The sequence below is a fragment of the Phyllostomus hastatus genome, unplaced genomic scaffold (assembly GCF_019186645.2).
Source record: "Phyllostomus hastatus isolate PE091 unplaced genomic scaffold, TTU_PhHast_1.1 phas_contig_29, whole genome shotgun sequence".
Lineage (NCBI taxonomy): Eukaryota > Metazoa > Chordata > Mammalia > Chiroptera > Phyllostomidae > Phyllostomus > Phyllostomus hastatus.
The window spans coordinates 44,321,204-44,339,438 of record NW_025333835.1 but is presented as its reverse complement, the minus strand read 5'-3'; the positions used below and the strand labels follow the sequence as shown (position 1 = coordinate 44,339,438).

General features: G+C 50.1%; 1 protein-coding gene across 2 annotated transcripts in view; it reads right to left on the bottom strand.

The window, feature by feature from the left end:
* LOC123818903 (mitochondrial intermediate peptidase) overlaps nt 1-18,235 on the bottom strand; it is an 86,440-nt gene that overhangs the window by 29,498 nt on the left and 38,707 nt on the right. For both annotated transcript variants that reach the window (XM_045839240.1, XM_045839241.1), the window contains exons 15-16: nt 8,463-8,537; nt 5,367-5,486 (exon numbers count right to left, since the gene is read on the bottom strand). In XM_045839240.1, the coding sequence (XP_045695196.1) occupies nt 5,367-5,486; nt 8,463-8,537 (195 nt within the window). The remainder of the gene's footprint in view (nt 1-5,366; nt 5,487-8,462; nt 8,538-18,235) is intronic.

Genomic DNA, 18,235 nt, shown 5'->3' with positions numbered 1-18,235 from the left:
TTCTCCTCTGTCTGGAAATAAATAAAACCTTTTAAAAAAGGAACTAGGACAAGAGACTGGTGAACATAATAATAAGACCATGCTTTTAAATGCAAAATAATTTACTGATAGTTGACTTAGAGTTCGGTTGCCACTGTCACCTTATTTTTGTATATTTGATTATTTTGATGAGGAAACCTGGGTAGTACAGAAGTTTTACTTCTCTTCTAAAGCAAGGAACAGATCCATTGTTGTAAGATTACAAAGAGCGGCGGGGCGCAGGCCGCTCCCCGCAGTTGAAGTGCTGCGGCTGCAGGACAACGCACCCCAGTTCCCCCGTGTCGGTCCACGTGACTGTGCTGCTTCCTTCCTGCTCAGGGAGCTCCGGTCACAGCCATTTCGTTTCTTGTTTGCGTCTGTTTACACTTTTCCATTCCCCGGCCCCCCGCTTTGACAGCCACAAATGTGCTCTCTATGGGTCTCTCCTTTGTTTGTTTTGTTTTGTTCCATTTTCTGTAGATCCCACACGTAAGTGGTATCACACAGTGTGCCTTTGCCTTTCTCCGTCTTATTCACTTGGCACAACGCCTCCCAGGTCCACTGTGCCGCTGTAAGTGGCCGGAATAGTCTCCCTTACTGACGAATACCACTCGGTTCTACAGACACACGCCTCCTTCTGCATGCGCGCACCCACTGACGGGACATCTAGCTTGCCTCCACGTCGTGGCTAAATACCAGTGATGCAATGATTGTTCATCATGCGTGCACACATCTTTTCGAATTAGTGATTTTGTTTTCCTCAGGTAAGCACCCAGAAGTGGAACTGCTGGAATTGCATATGGCATCTCTTTAATTTTTTGAGGAATCTCAATACTATTTTCCGTAGTGAATGCACTAATTTGCAATCCTACCCACAGTGTGTGAGGGTTCCTTTTTCTCCACATCCTCGCCAACATTTGTTATTTTTTGCCTTATTAATGAAAGTCATTCCTACCGGCGGCAGGCACCGACTCGTGGTTTTAATTTGCATTTCTCTGACGCCTGCTGACGTTGAGCATCTTTTCACGCGTCTGGTGGCCATCTGTGTGTCCTCTTTGGAGGAATGTCTATTCACATCTGCCGCTCATCTTTTAACTGGATTTTTTTGGGGGGGGGGTTGGGAGTTATGTTGTATGAGTTCCTTATTAGCTGAGTTCCTTAATATGCCACTGGATATTAGCCCCTTATCGGATGTATCCTTTGTGAATATCTTGCCAAATTTAGTAGGTTATCTTTCCATTTTGTTGACGGTTTCCTTTGCTGTGCAAATCTCTTAGTTTGAGTTAGTTCCATTTGTTCATTTTTGCTTTCGTTGCCCTTGTCCAAGCAGACACACCCGAAAAGACACCGCCAACAGCAATGTCCATGTCAAAGGATTTACTGCCCGTGTCTTCGTCCAGTGGCATTACGGTTTCTGGTTTTGAGTTTATTTTTGTATGTGGTGTGAGAAAGTGGTCCAAATTCACTTTCTTGCACGGATCTGTATGGTTTCCCCAGTCCCACACACTGAAGAGGCTGTCTGAGCCCCGCCGTCCAGCCTCGCCTCCTCCTCGTGCGTTCACCGACCACGTGTGCGTTCGTGTCTGGGCTCTCAGCTCTACCCCGCCGACCTGCATGTCAGGGAGCACGCGTGATACCTCCCGCTTGGTTCCTTTCTAAGGTTTCTTTAGCTGGCTGGGGCCTGCGGTGGTTCCTGTAAATTTTAATGTTCGTTGTTCTAATTCCGAGAAGAACGACACTGGTATTTTAACAGGGATTGCATTTAACCTGTATACTGCATTAGAAAGTAAGGATATTTTAACAATATCAATTCTTCCGATCAAAGACCAAGGTGTACCCTTTCATTTGTTTGTATCGTCTTCAACTTCTTCACTGTCTTATAATTTTCACACTACAGGTCTTTCTTACCTCTTTTGTTAAATTTTTTCCTAGGCACTGCATGCTTTTTGAGGCAATTATAAATAGGATTGTTTTCTTAATTCTCTGTCTGGTTGTTCATTATTGGAATACAACCGATTTCTGTACATTGGTTCTGAAACCTGCACCATGACTGAAATCATTTATTAGTTCTAAAACAGTGTTTGGTGGAGTCTTTAGGGTTTTCCATACATAGTGTCATGTCATCTGGAAATAATAAGAGTTCTTCCTTTCCAATGTGGATGCCATTTATTTCTTTTTCTTCTCTCACTGCTGTGGCTAGCACTTCTAATGCTATGTTGAGTAAGTGTGGTGAGAGTGGGCATCCTTGTCTTGTTCCTGATCTTAGAGACAAAGCTTTCAGCTTCTCACCATTGAGTATATGAGCGGCGGGGGAGAGGTTCTCACAAATAACCTTAATTTGTTGAGATATGTTACTTTTAGATCCACTTTGTTGAGATTTTTTTAAATCATGGAAGGATGCTGGATCTTGACAAATGCAATTTCTGGAGGTCCTGAGGTGATCATCAGGTGTCATCCTTATTTTTTGTTGCTGTGTGTCTCACACGGATTTACAGATGCCGCGCCATCCGTGCACCCCCGGGTGAATTCCACCAGGTCACGTGTGTGATCTTCTTACTGCGTTGTTAGACCTGATCTGCTAATACTGGGTCGAGAATTTCTGTATCTGTGTTCATCAATGATATTGGCCTGTACATTTTTTTTTTCAATTTCTTTGTTTGGTTTTGGTGTCAGGGTAATCCAGGTTTTGCAGAATGAGTTTAGGAGTATCCCTCCTCTTCAATATTTTGAAATAGTTTAAGAAGGACAGGCATTAATTCTTCTTCGAATGTTTGGCAGAATTCACCTGTGAAGTCATCCGGACTTCAATTTGTTGGGAGTTTTCAATTACCACTTCAGTTTTATTGCTAGTAATCAGTCTGTTTAGAATTTCTATTTCTTCCTGATCCAGTTTTGGAAGTTTATATGCTTCTAGAAATTCATCCCTTTCTTCCAGATAGTCACATTTGTTGGCATAGAATTGTCAGGAGTATTCTTCGATGATTCTTTGCAGTTCTGTGCTATCAGTTACAACTTCTCCTTCATTTACAGTTTTACTCATTTAGTCACTCTCTTTTTTTCTCAGTGAGTTTGGCTGAAGTTCTGACAATATGTTTATCTAGTCAAAGACCAGTTCTTAGTTTTATTAATGTCCTCTATTGTTTTTTAAAGTTTCTATTTCATTTGTTTCCACTTTGATCTTCACTATTTCCTTCCCTCTGTTTATTTTGGGGTTTGTTTGCTCTACTCTTTCTAGTTCCTTTAGGCACAGGGTTAGATTGTTTATTTGGGACTTTCCTTGTTTCCTGAGGTCTGCCTGTGAATTTCCCTCACAAAACTGCTCATGTAGCATTCCATAAATTTTGAAAAGTTGTATCTTCATTTTAATTTGTTTCAAGATAGCTTCTGAGTTTCTGTTTGATCTATTGGTTGTTTAGTGGCATGCTATTTAGTCTCCATGAATTTTTTTGCCAGTGTTCTTCCTGTAGCTGATTTCTAGTTTCATGCCATTGTGGCTGGAAAAGATGATAATATGACTGCAATATTCTTGGATTTATTGAGCTTCTTTTGTGTCCTAATATATAATCTACACTAGAAAATATTCCACATGCATGTGAAAAAATATGTACTTGGAAGTTTTTGAATGAAATGTTCTAAAAAAGTCTATTAAGTTGATGTGGTCTAATATGACATTTAAGGCCATTATTTCCTTATTAATTTTCTCTCTGGTTGATCTATCCCCATTAATGTGAGTGGGTACTAAAATCCCCTACTTTTATTTTATTACTACAGAATTGTCCCTTTATGTCCATTAATGATTGCTTTAGAAGTCACACCCATGTCAAAGTAAGCAGAGAAGCAGAGAAAACCACAAAGCACAAAAACGCATGAGCACAAAAGCATGAGAACCATGAGATGTTCTCTAAACAGGAAACGCTATTATATTAAAATCTAGGCAACCATTATGATTTATTCCACAAACGAATAGTTAGCTTATTCTTACTACCAACGTCCACTAACACAGACAATCCAGAGCCTCACGGCACACGTCATCAGAACGGTGAATCACACGGAAGGTCAAGGAGAGGCACGGAGTGCGGTCAGCAGCACACATCTGGGAGGGCTAGGCTTTCGAGACAGTCAGCAACTGCCGGCGAGAGTGCTGTGGGGGTCAGCTGCCCTGGGTGCCACACGTCTGGTGCACAGGAACGGCTCCCATGCAGGGCTGAGTGCCAGGGCCTGAAGATCAAGGACACTTAGAGGTCACTGGTTCATGTATCCTCTTAGCACACGTGCCGGCGCCCAGCACTGGAAGAAGTGGAAAGTCACTTGCTGGGCATTTGACAGCGGACAGACGGCTTTGAGTGCACCCCTTCTTCTATGACACTGGCTGAGTCAGGGGGTCACCCTGGACCCTCCGGCACAACTGCCACGCCACCCAGGGAGCAGAGCTGAGACGAGGAAAGGAAGAGGAACACCCCTGACAGCACTCTGTGAGCACCAACTAGACCCAGCCCGGCTGAAACCAGGTGCATGCCTGCCCTTCCACTGAGGAGACGCGATGCACTCGCATGTCCGCCTGAACCAACACAGGCTGGGCTGCTGCCACTCACAAACGGGAGCCCCAAGCAACGTGCGGAAGCCTGTTACCTTGCTGCCCACCCCTGCCCACGCCCGCCCACCACACCAGCTTCTTCACAGGCCCCCGGCGCACCGGGAGAGCGTGGCGGTGGAGGCTGCACTGGATGTCCTACACCATCACATGCCAGCAACATGGTCTCGGGCAAGACATCCAGTGCGGATGAGCCGCAATCTGAGCCCCGGGTGCGGGGCTATTATCTCATTTACGGGCTGATTTGAGAGTTGAATTGGATTATTTTTTTACACAGCGGTTAGAGTCTGGCACCTAGTATTCAACAAATGGCAGCAATACTAGGGCGCTTCTGTCCTGCCTTCTGTACTGACAGGGCGCCGAGAGACCATGTGCGAAACATGCACTGCGACCGCCGATGCGAATCGGGTGCTCAGTGAACACCGGCTCTCTTTGGGGCGGAGTGATTCGGGGCTGACAACCACGTCACCTCGCACGGAAAGGAATGGAACCGAGCTCACACTGACACCAGCCCTCTGCCACCCCTGCCGCTCAGGAAAGCCGGACAAGTGCCTCCAGCAAGAGGACAGGCACGTGCGAACGCGCGGCTGGAGTGGCTGAGGGGCAGGGCCGTTTCGGGCACTTGTCCCGTGCGAGCCCTCGACGGGAGTGCCAGGCCGCCGGGGCCCACCCGCCCCGACCCGCCCCGACGGGCACAGCGTCAGAACTGCCCAGCGGCGGCGCGCAGCAGGGTCCGGGGTGGAAGCGCGGCACTCACGGTGTTGGGGACGTAGGGCAAGCCGTAGAGCCGCTCCTGGGCCTCCTGCAGCAGGGCCGTGGTGGAGCTGCTCAGCGGGTGCCGCCCGTGGTAGGTCTGGTCCAGCGCGGCGTAGAAGACCTGGAGGAGGACAGAGACGCAGGAGGACGCCTGTGTGGGGCTGCCCACCCTACACCTCCACGGGCTCCCCTGGAGGGGCCCCAGGGGTCCAGAGCCGTGGCTTTACATCGTGGCTGAAAACATCCCGGACACAGATAGATACGTGTGGCTTCAGAGGTGCTTCTGTTCAACACTTGAGACCATGTCAATGATGAAAAGGAAAGCTCTCAGCCTTTCGCGATTAAAGATATTAAAGAATTTTAAATCTTATCTGTAAGTACTCTTTACATATAATAACGTAGCAAGTTAAATTTGTGACTACAAAACTGAAATTCTGCCTCTCTCTCCACAGGCAACAAATACGGTTGGAAATATAAAAAAAAACACAGTTGCCGCCGTGAGCCCAGAACCCACCAAATCCTGTCTGGTTTGTTCCTGGAACCCCGTAAGGCTCGCAGGAGAGAGACGACCCGGCCAGAATCCCAGCTCTGGGAGGAGGGGTGGGAGAAGAGCGCAAGGCGGAGGAGGGTGGACAAAGGAGCAGCTCCCTGTGTCTGGAGAAGACAGATGGCACGGAACATTCTGGTGCAGCTGCCGGGCAGTCCGCAGCCAGGGCCCAGCCAGCCCCACGCCTGGTGCCAGGAGCTCCGGGCGGCAGCTGCTGCGCAGGGGCGGCGCTGGCCTGGGTAAGTGACCGGGAGGGAGGGACCGCTCACTTCTGAGCAGAGAACGCAGGCCATGGAAACAGACCGGGAGAAGAAGCCACTAGCAGAAGTTTAAACGGGAAATCTGCTGCTTACAGCATGTTTCGGACTGTAAGATACACCCCCCCAAATTCGGGAGGAATAATGGTTGTTAATGCTGCTGCTGAGTTCTGCTTACTTTTACACTGATGAAATATTATGTTATTTATGTTATTAAATATTTTACCACAACTTTTGCTTCAAAATCTTCTTTTCTATTTTCCTCTAAAACCTAGGTGTGTCTTATGGTTGGAAAAATACAGGTATAGAGCTCTGAAAACTAAATTTTGCATAAAATCTAAAGTAAAAATAAAATGCTTTTTGAGTTGGCTATGAGCACTATTTGGAATCACCTGAAATAAGAGAGTAGGAAATGCTTTATTTTAAAGGAAAAATTCTGATATGCAATTCTGGTTCTGATATGTATCTTTCTGACTCAAAAATGGAATTTGCAGAGAATGTGCAGCTGTTGACTTGAAAGAAATGAGGATTAGTTTGGATAAAAGAAAAAATTTAAATGACTTCTAGCTTCTGGCTTCATCTAGATATAGAATTATGGTTCTAAATTATAAAGTCAAGTTTAAACCTTCCCTAGAAAAATACAGACATTTCCTAAATATAAATATTGCTTTACTCTACCTTGTAATCTAAACATATAGCTAAATATAGCTCTTTCAATTCTATATTCTATAATGAATAACAATGCATAAAGCAATCAGAGGAGCCAAAATTACTCATACTTGTCTGTATTCTAACAGAATAAATTAAAACTCTTAAACTCCAACCTCAACTGAGGTAGGTATTCTTTTCCCACAATCTATAAACAAATAAAAATTCAAGAGTTTCCTTCTTTTGATTATACCTTTCACACACACACAAAGGCATAAGTATGGAAGACTTCTATTTTTAAATTATGAAAACAGAGCAAAGTAAAATAAATGCCTGTATTTCATGCTCACTTGCTGATAAAACAACTCTAAAGGGATGAGCCTCTTTGCTGAGTCAGGGGGTCACGGATGCCTGGGACCATGAATGACCCTTAGGGCCACAGAAAAATAAGAGCCTATTTGCAAAACAATGCACTGCAGAAAGAAAAAAAAATCGCTCCCAAACATTAAAACACTGCTTATGCCCCTTAGAAATCTGAAACAATTCATTTCCTTCCACCCTTGCTGGTCTCCGTACAAGGGACTCCTGGGGCAGGAGACGAGATACAATCTCTCTCTCTCTCTCTCTCTCTCTCTCTCTCCCCCCCCACCCCCGTCTCTTTTTCCCTCTCCCTCTCTCCCTTCTCTCAGGGGGTTACTCTGTCTGGAGAGCAGGAGGAGGGAAAGGTCGGTTTGCCAGTTTAAAAGTATATCATTGAAACAACTGTTCAAAATAAAAGGCTTTTAAATGAAGACTTCTACTAAAATGATCAGCAAAAGACTTTTTCCGAGTAATGCTAACTTTTTCAAACAATTCAGAAATCCATTTTTAATTACATTGATGTAAACAGATAGTAAGTAACGTACATCAAATGTAAAGCGCGATTTTGTCCGTCTGCGATAGGCGTTTTCTTCACTGGAAGGTATTTTAAGACACCACGAAAACAGAGCTCATTCGCTGCTTTCTAGGGACCGAGTTCTATAAATCTATAAAGAAGTTAAAGAGTGGCCACTCCTCTGAACAGGTAACTGGGTCACTGGGAAGTGACGATTTGGAGATGCTTGAGATGAAAGACAGGTGCGTGGGCCACGGGACCCTCGGGGTCCGAGGCAGGGAGCGTGAGACCGCCGCGCCAGCTCAGGAGGCGCACCCGACGCAAGGCCGGGTGCGGCGCGGCCCCGACACCCTGTGCTCCGGGCCTCTCTGGGTCTCTCTGGAGACCCAGGAAACTGGGTCCGAATGTCACCGAAAACTAACAGTCATTCCTCTGGAACCTCACATCTAAAAAAACAACATTTTAAAGAAGATACAAAATGAATAATAGATAATTCCATTGCTAAAATGTACGATTTAGAAAAAATGATGTAACTTTTCCAAGCTTTGATTTTCCAGACTGCACACAGAAAATAACCTAATTTCACATCTACTGTGTAAGGACCGTGTGAGGATCAAATGAGTCAATTTTGGTCAAGTTCTTTGAACTCAGATGAAAGATGTCTTAGAAGCATAATTATTATAATAAAGGTGCAGCTTTGGCAAGAATTTACAGTTACATGCGTGTTTTGCAAAGGGCCCGGAAAACTGCGGAACAAAGGTGCACACATACCTGGAGCTGCATGTCGGCTGCGGCACAGACCTTCTTGGACTCGCAGAGGCGGGACACCATGTTTCTGGGCATCGCCTGGACAGACAAAAGGACACGCACGTCAGTGAGCTGCTTCACTAGTAAGTCCTTGCACTACGCTGCCTATGAGGCAGGGAAGCTGAGAACAACATCAAGTGAGAAAAGAGTAGAATTTCATTGTGGTTTACAACTAACAACTTTGAAGTATGTTCGCTGACGAGATAACACAGGATGAGGAACTCGGCGCTATCGTGAGCTCAGGAGGGGCTGGGGTTTCATCCGTCTCTTCCCTGGAGTGGGCTGGGGGGCAGGGCCCTCTCCAGCTTCCCACGCCCCCGACATTCAGCCCCATCACTAACGCCGATCGTCCGGCTTTAGCTCCCACAGGACACCCAGGCGGGAAAGCTCTGCAGAGGGTGGCTGCCCCGGCCGCCGGAATCGGGCACCGATCCGGGTCTCCACGAGGAAAGCCGCAGGGCAGCAGCGGCGAGATGCGGCGGTCTGTCTGGCTGCTGTCAGGCCGACGTCTGTGGGTACCAGTGGGTTTCGGTCAAAGGACAGTTCACCCAACAAACATTCGCCGACTGCCAATTATGTGACAGGCACAGCTGACGTGTCAATGAGCAAAACAGAGGAAAAAATTCCCAGTTCCCAAGGAGCTTGTATTCTAGGAGACCTTCTTACTTTCTTAAAATTACCACTGAGAAGAAAAAAAAAGACACGTTTCGCTACTGCACCCCCTGCAGGCCCCCGGAAGAAAGGATGGAGATCCGTGCCACCCGCCCCTCCGCGCCGGCCGAGGGCTCCCACCGTGCTAGCTACGCTAGCTACACGGCGGCCCCGCGTGCAACCTTCATTGCGGTGAGCTCATTCGTGACCTTTGCTGCCTCTGAGGCTTACGCAGGCCGTCGACAAACAGTGAATGAGGGTCTGAGGAGCATATATAATTCACATTCACATATTCCAAAGGAAGTTAAACGCTAAGGTACGCAAGTGGTAAATCTCAATATGAGCAAGAAGTGCCAAGCAATTACTCATCCATTCATTCAACAAACTCCCGGCAGAAGGCACTGTTCTAGGCACTCTCACAGCTAAACCCGTGGGAGATAATGTTACTTTTCACTAACCTGACTCTCGGTGTGGTGTTCTAACAAACTAAGATGACATGACACCGAGGAACCTTTAGAGATGCTTCCACATTCTCACGAACTCCCCCCCAACGGCTGGAAGGCGCAGAGTGCTTTGCGTTTTACAGGGTTCGACACCGAACACTTTAATGTGTGAAAGAGGTTCAGGTTCCATTTTTTCACTAAAAATTCCAGTAATACCATGTTCACAGTTTGTGCACATTATTAAATTTGACCGACTAAGATTTCTGAGGGAAGTATGAAGGCGTTCATTTTTAATTTCTGAAACTTGAATTGTATCGAAAGGGGCAGAGGAGCTGGCGACTGATCCGGCCCACCTGAGTGTGCCGCTGGGGCCGAGGTCGGGCCTGCCTCTGCCTCCTAGTTCAAAGCTCTTGTCTAGACTTAATTGAGAGGCATTAAAACGGAAAATTAGAAAAGTTTCAAAACAAGTCAAACTTGCCAAAACTAATCTAGTTCTCGTCACACTGTAATTTTTACCTTCAATCCTCATTCTCGTCTCCTGGAAGAGAATGACAGGGGAAGATTTATTACAAGGCTCCGTGGCTCCTTGGAAATAGATCTTAAGAGGCTGTAGCCTTGGGCTGACTTTCACACATGAAGGCAACAGACTAAATCTTATAATGATGCAGCACAGAACAGTTCTGAAATGAGAGTGCTAGAATTTTCCTAAAAATACCACCGTAGAAATGGGTCTGTGGCTCCGTGAGACATGCTGTATGAGAAGAATAGCCATTTCCTACCATGTCAAGGAATGTTTAAGCAGCAAGCACTGAAAAAAGGCAACACCCACAATGTTGTAATACTGATGTCAGCAAGTCTGACGACCGTGAAGGGGATTCTGACGTGGAACTACGCGACCTCCTGACCCGTCACTGGCGGGAACCACCAGACACCCCTGTGTTGTTACTGTGCGAACCCGGGCGCATCCCCCAGCCGTCCGGCTCAGCTTCTGTCAAGTATGGGCAGCTGCGGGCCCACGTCACACATTACCAGACACAACGACATAAAATAAGACACATAAAACAGTGCTCGTTTCTATTATCTGTTATGTAACCCACACCCGGGCAACCGGAGCAGCCTTCCGGTGGGGACTCTCGGGCAGAGCTGCACAAGAGGTGCAGGCTGTCTCAGAGACACAGCGACTGTGTCTGGTGGTGACGTAGTTCAGGCTGCAAAATCATTCTTGAAAAACACCCTCTGAGACAAAGCGCCGTGAAACTCAAGACGATCAGAGGTGCACCAGGAAGATGCAAGTACTCTGTATGTTTATGCACGTAAGTATCCTCAAACCACACAGAGCAGAACGGGTGGGAGGACCTCCCAGTCCCGGGCGGCGAAAGCACAGCTGGCTCTCTGACAACACGGGGCAGGGGCAGCGACCCCAGTCAACGGCCTCGTACAACTTTTAACCCCCCCCAAACCCCAGCCACTAAACGGCTTACTGTTGCCCAGGAGCCTTGCCAGGAGTAACACAGTAAACAGTCAGCACGCATGTTGTGTTACATGTACGGGGCACTACATTCTCACGTCACAGGGAGCCGGAGGCAAGGAGATGCCATGAAGACCCGAGGAAGAGGAAGCGCACTGACAGCACCGCACAGGTCTGTGTGACCAGTGCACGTAAGTGACCCACGCGCTGCACACCCGTGTGGTTCGAGGGTCACCCGCGCCTGCTCTGGCGCCCCAGGGGCGGGGACCGTGGCAGGAATGACGGGCTGCGGGCGCCGAGGACAGGAGAGGTCAGCGCTGCAGAGGTGACCGAGGCGCCACCTGGGTGCGAGACGTGGGTAACGGGGAGGCGCGCAGGTGAGGGGCAGGCGCACAGGTGTGGGGCAGGCGGCACACAGGACGTCTCGGCACCTTCTCCTGCACTCTCTGTGAACCGAAACCTGCCCCAAACAGCCCTCCTAATTAAAAAAGCTAGGAGGGGAGAAATGATAGAGCTGTGATCGATCCTGGAGGAAGATGTTCAGCCGTCAGCTACTGCTGGCCAAGCAAATTGGTTATGTAGCAAAAATCTAAATGATACAATTTAACACTGACTTAAGAGATTTGTATGAAAATTCAGACCGATTAGAAAATATACAGGGTACTTAAGAACAAATAAAACATTTCCAAATAGTCATGACACACGAAACCATAAAATAAATACCAACACATTGCAAAGAATCAGTTAACAGTCAGACTAATTCAATATCAATTGTAGGAAGACAACTAACTCCCTTGCAAAGGCTTAAAACTTTTGAACTACACTTCTTCTAACCAGTAGTCAGTCAAAGACAAAGTGACAACGGAAATTAGCTACGTTACTAATATTCTGTATGAAAGTTGTGGAATGCAGCTAAAGCTCAGCATTGCAAATGTAAACTCATGTATAAAGATCTGAATGCACATGTTAGGACAAACTTAATTAGCCAAGTGTCCGCCTTAATAAATTGGGGAGAGAGAAAACAGAAAAAGAAGAAGGAGGGAATAATAATACAGAAACTAATGAACTAAAACAAACAAAACAGAAAGGATAAACAAAGTTAACATTAGTTTGATGAAAATACCAAGAAAGCAGACAAATTTCTACCAAGATTAATAGAGAAAAAAAAATGAAAGAATGGTATTAGGAATGAAAAGCACAAAAGCACATAACCACACGTTGAGCAGGATTTGAGGGATAAAAGAATGCTATAAATAACTTTATGCCAATAAACTTGAAAACTTGGATTCAGAGGGTAAACTTCTAGAAAATTACAATTTAGCAAAGCTTACTTAATTAGAAAAGAAGGCCCCAAAACTCCTGACTGTTAAGGAATCAGTCACTTAAAAAATGTTCCCACAGAGAAAATAACAGACTCTGGGTGGTTTTATGGAGGAATTCTGACAACGTTTCAAGGAACAGATCATTACGCTTTCATAAAAGCGCCGTGCCGGTGCGGAAAAGACAGAGAAGGCGCCCTCCAGAGCTCCTTCCATCAACGGAGTGCACTCAGCTCCAACACCAGCCAAGAGCAAGATGGCCAAGGGAAGTCACGAGCCCACCTCTCTCTCAAGTGCAGATGCAAACTCCTCCATGCACAAATTACGGGCACACTAAAGCCAGCACTGTATTAAAAACGAGAAGTCAGGACCAAGGTTACTCATTGTGGGATGCGAAGGTGGCTTAGCGTTTAGCAGGCACATTCCCTGCTTTAAGAGGTCAGGAGAACAAACCAATTACCTTCAGAGATGCATACACAATCTGATAAATTGTGATACCTGTTAATAATTAAATTTAAAAAATTAGCAAACTAGAAACAGGAAGGAATTTCCTTTTCCTGAGATCCACCAAATCTACAAGAAACATCTTTCTTTATGATAAAACAGTGGAAAATCCTTTAAATTCCTTTAAAATCAAAGTAAAGGCAAACCATGCCCACCTCACAGCTTCTTCTCGTAAGCTGAGTGGGGCCAGAAAAAAACAAAGACAATATAAATTCAAAAAAGGGAAGTGGCCATTATCTGCAGCAGAAGTAACTGTCCAGTTAGAACGTTAAAAATCCTATAGACAAGTGGTTTTGACTAGTGAGAAAGTTTAGCAAGGTTGTTGGAAAAAAGTCTATATACAAAAATGGATAAATTGCAGTTTTAAACACCAGCAACAAACAATTATATATTATCACTTAAAAAATATACTACTTACGCCCTGGCTGGTATAGCTCAGTGGATTGAGTGCGGGCCTGTGAATCAGAAGGTTGCTGGTTCAATTCCCAGGCAGGGCACATGCCCAGGCTGTGGGCCAGATCCCCAGTAGGGGGTGTGTGAGACACAGCCACACGTTGATGTTTCTCTCCCTCTCTCCTTCCCTTCCCCTCTCTATAGAAACTAAAAATAAATAGAATTAAAAAAATAAAAATAAATAAAAAATATACTACTTACAATTTCACAAAGGTAAGGCACCTAAAAGCTAAGTTTAACAAAAGATGAGTAAGACCCTTAGAAACACATTTTTTAAAAAGTAATTGTTCCTGTAAACCCTTCACTCTTTCTCCCCATTATCCCCTCCCCTCTCCCCTCTGGGCACTGTAGAAAGAAATTTTTAAGACTTTTAAAAAGACTTAACAATTGGAAAGGTATGTCACATTCAAGGATTGAAAGAGTCCAAATTCAGAGATATCAATTCACCCTAAATTGATCCGTGGATTTAATGTAACCTCAACTAAACTCTAATCAGAGTTGTTTTTTTAAATGTTAGTTCTCAAAAATACATGAAAGAACACAAAACCCCACGAATAGACAAGATTTTGAAGACTAGAAGAAAACTTGATAAAGCTACAGTGATAAAGAGAGATACACCACCTCACACCCATTAGGATGGCTGCAATAAAAAAAAACAGAAAATAACAAGTGTCGGCGAGGATGTGGAGCCATCAGAACGCTTGCGCACAAGGTGGGCACGTAGAAAGATGCAGTCGCTGTGGAGAAGAACAGCATGGCGGCTGCTCAGAAAATCCAAGACAGGACTGCTACATGATCCAGCAGCAATCGGCTTCTGGGCACACAGGCAGAGCCCCTAGGAGTGGGTTTTTGCACAGCAGGTGTTTGTACAGCCAGGTTCGCAGCAGCGTGACTCCCAGCTGCCAAGAGGTGGATGCAACCTGAGTGCCCACCCATGTGAGTGCGCAAACAAGATGCGGTACGTACGCAGGGGGACCCCAAAACCGGAATTATCTTCCGGAGGGCAGGCCCCTGGTAGGACAGGCTTTCCCTGCCAGGTGAGTGTTGTGGGAGCCCATCGGGATCAGTGTACCAGCTGGCACAGTTGTGAGAGGCTGGGTTTGGCTTCAGGGAATTTTTGTTTTCGAAGACTCTTGCAACGTGTCTGCCCATTCCATGACGGGTGACGTACGAGCGCACCACAGCGCGCCGAGTGTTCAGCTGTTTCTGACCGAAAACCAGCGTGACCCCTGCGGCCCCACCCTCCCTGTCCACCGGATCTCACCCGAGCGACTCTTGCTGTTTCCCCGGGTGAGAAACGTCCTCAGAGAGAAACACTCGGTCCACGTGGAGGAGGTGAGACAAACAGTGGCAGAAGCACCAGAAGACATCAAAACCAATGAGTTCAAGAAGCATTCTGAGCAGTGGAACAATGTCTCCACAGGTGAGCTGCATCACAGGAAGAGTCCTTTGAAGCTGGCTGGAACTTCACCGTGTAAGAATACACAATTTCTTATAAATAAATGCTGGTTTTATGCTGCCCCCCTTCCATACAATGGAATACTGTCTAGCCTTAAACAGAAAGGAAGTTCTGACATGTGTTGTCACAGGGGTCAGCCTTCGACACATGACACTGGGTGCACTGAGCCAGGGGCAAAGGACCAACACCGTACGGTTCCACTCAGGCAAGGCGGCCAGAGAGGTCAGCGTCGGAGACGGCGAGGCACGGGGGCTGCAGGTGCTGGGGAGGGGGCTGCGGGGGCTGGGGAGGGGGCTGCGGGGGCTGGGGAGGGAGGCGAAGGGGAGTCGGTGTTTCACGGAAGCCGAGTTTTTGGTCTGAAAGGCGAGGAGGGTCTGTGGACACATGGCGGCGACGGGGACAGAGCCGGAAGGCTCTCCGTACCGCCGGCCGGGGCCCTTAGGTGTGGTGAAGGCGGCAGACCCTAGGCTCCGTGTCCGGCGCCCCGGGGCTGCACCTGAGGGCGTTAAGGGAGGACGGGGATCGCGGCCCCCTCCCGGAGAGAGCGGCGCCCTGGGGAGGGTTTCCTGCTCCCGGAGTGGCTGGCAGGGGCGCTGGCGGGAAAGGGAAAGATCGGGACAGCTGCGAGGGTGCGGTCGGCCGTCGGAGGCCACAAAGGAAGACCCTGGGCCTCGGTTCTCTGCGCTGCTGCTCAGCTGCCAGCCCGCTGTGACGCTCGGGTCACGGCTCAGCCACAGACACGCCGGGAAAACTTCGGCGCGGACCTGACCCCTCCTTTGCATGTTAGCAGCGGCCAGGCCCTGGCACCCTACCAGCGGCCCTTCCTGGGCGGGCGCGGGAGAGCTGCACGGTGTGGCCCGTGTCTTGCCGGACCCCCCCCCTCTGCTCCCGCCCCGGCGCAGGGCGGGCCGGTCCCGGGACGTGGCTGTCCCGACCGCAACCGCAACTGTCTCGCCCGCCTGTGAGTGCCCTCTGCTCTCCACCACGGCCCGCGCCTCTCGGGCGCACGGGGCGGGGCTGCAGGCCAGAGCCCACAGGCACGAGAAGCAGACGGCAGCCTCTCGGTCCCGGACACGGCGGGTCCCTGGAGCCGCCCGAGGCCAGCCGGCCTGCGGGGGGACGCCGCCGTTCAGAGTGCTGATTCGTGCTGAGTTTGTGGTGTTTAAACACGGGCATCTTTTTTCACACGACTGCTCCCCAATCAACCCACACCCCCTTGCACCTGCGGCAGGGGTTTTAAGATTAACCTCCAATAACCTGCTTCGGCTCTGATGTCGCAGCTTGCGGAGACAGCCCGCCCCTCCAGCGCGCACCCCGGGTGCCCGCCGCCTCTGACGGCTGGCCGGGATGCGGCCGAGGCCCTGCCGAGCAGCCCCCCTCCGTGCTGCCCCTCAGGCACGATGCCTGCAGGGGCTAGTGAGTCACCCGCACGTCTCCCCACCGGCAGCTCTCGGGAGTGCGCCACAGGACGGTCCGAGACAAACCAACCGAACACCCTTTCCCCTCTCGAAGCAGGACAGGAAATGAAGCACAGGAGTGCGGTCCTGTTCCTCTTCGTGTGGGTCCTTCAGTTACGAGACTTGGATTTCAGGGCACTAGCTCCTGGTCCTTATGGCGAGAACCGCCCCAAAGTGAAACACCAAGAGCCTGGACCCGCCCCCCCCCCGCGGCAGGCGGAGACCAGCGCCCGTGGAGCTCCCGGCGCTGCCCACCCTGGCCGTGGGCGGCCTCCCACTCGCCGGGGGAGCCCCGCGGTCACTGGGAACCCCTCCGCAGCTGCCTGCAGGCCTACCACCCGCTGCGTCTTCGAGTCGGGCACCTGAAGGAGTCCAAAGCAGCTCGTGCTCTCTTCCTGTCTCCTCTGCTCTGAAGGGCATTTTGGGACTGTGCTCAGGAAACCATCTCATCCGAGCCGGTTCCTCTTCCCGGAAGGGTTAGGGATGAGAGGCAAGCCGCCCTCTGCGGGACACCCTCGGCGCCCAGGCCCCAGGCCCCAGCCTCTCCGCCCTGTGGGCAGAGGGCCCCCACACCGGCCTCGGCCCCTGCGCGGGGCCCACCCGGCCCTGAGGGCTCCGGGCTGTGTGCTGTCCCTGCCACCATGTGGTCCCAGGCACAACCGAGCTCGGACGGCCCCTTTCCAGGTGACCTCTAGGTGATCTCTAGATGCCTGCCGCTTCTTTCACGGGAAAGTCTCACCCCCCCCCCCCCCGCCCCCAGGCCCCACGCCACCTCCATGCCGATTGTCCCCACTCGTCTGCGGTGCCCAGTGGGCTGCGGATGTCAGACGGGCCCCACCCACGACCACACGGACGACGACCGCCACCCACACGTCCAGAAACAGGGCCGCACGCGCCCACCTCGAGCTGGGCCTCCCCGCTCGCTCCCTGTCCCCGATCCAGGCCCAGGGCCCGCAGCCACGCTTCCAGCAGCCCCGGACTCTGCTGCCCCTGCGACACTGCCGCCCCGGGCCGGCCCTCACCCCTGCTCGGCTCTACGCTGGCACACCCTCCCCGAGACCCTGGTCCTAAGGGCTGCGGAAAGCCCCCAAGTCCCAGGGGAACCCGAGGAGCTGCGCCCAGAGGCCAGGGAGAAAATGGGTGGGGGCAGAAGGAGTAAACGCAGCTCCCACGGGGGAAGTGGCGGCAAAGCCCAGGGTGAACGAGGCTCAGAAAACCCCCCGCCCTCGCCCAGGGTGGTCTGGTAAGGGGCTGGGAGGGGAAGGGGCGGGGGGTGGGGGGGGAGAGGCACGCTGAGGCTGGGAGCAAGTTCTACAACCAAGGCCATTCTGGGTCTCTTTCCTGCCCCCCCCACCCTGGTGCCCTGGCCTCAGCCAGCGTCTCCCCACGGCTGGGGTCTCTCCACCGCTCTGTGCAGCCCGTCCTCGTCCTCCTCCTCGGGCTGGAATCCCCTGCCGAGCCGCCCGACCCAGCTCCCCCCGCCCCAGGGCCTGAAGGCCCAGTGAGCACTGCACTGCGTCTTATGTTTGGCTGTTTCCTAGATGCTCAGAACAGTGCCGGGTGCAGAGTAAAAACTCAGCAAACATTTCCCAACTGAAGGACCTGGGTGTGTCCTCAGGGTCTCCTCAACACACACTGTTTATGAGACAGGCTGATGGCCCCCCCACACAGAGCTTCCTCAAGAGCCCGCCCCTCCAGCACGCCCCAAGCAATGCCCCCTCCGCCACCCGCCAGTGAGCCGGGCCCTCCGTCCTGGCCCAGGCCCTGTGTCCGTGGCTCTGCTCCCCGGTCTCCGGCTCTGCTGCCCGGGACCCTGGCAGGGACCAGTTCACTGCAAAAGGAGGAATCTGACCAGGGGTCCTACCCACCCCCAGTCCCCGGATGTGGGGCCGTGATGGGTCATGCTGTTTCCTCATGAGCTGTGTGGGCACCTACGATACTGGCTGAACCTGCACAATTTCCCGAGTAGTTCTTTGCAGCTCA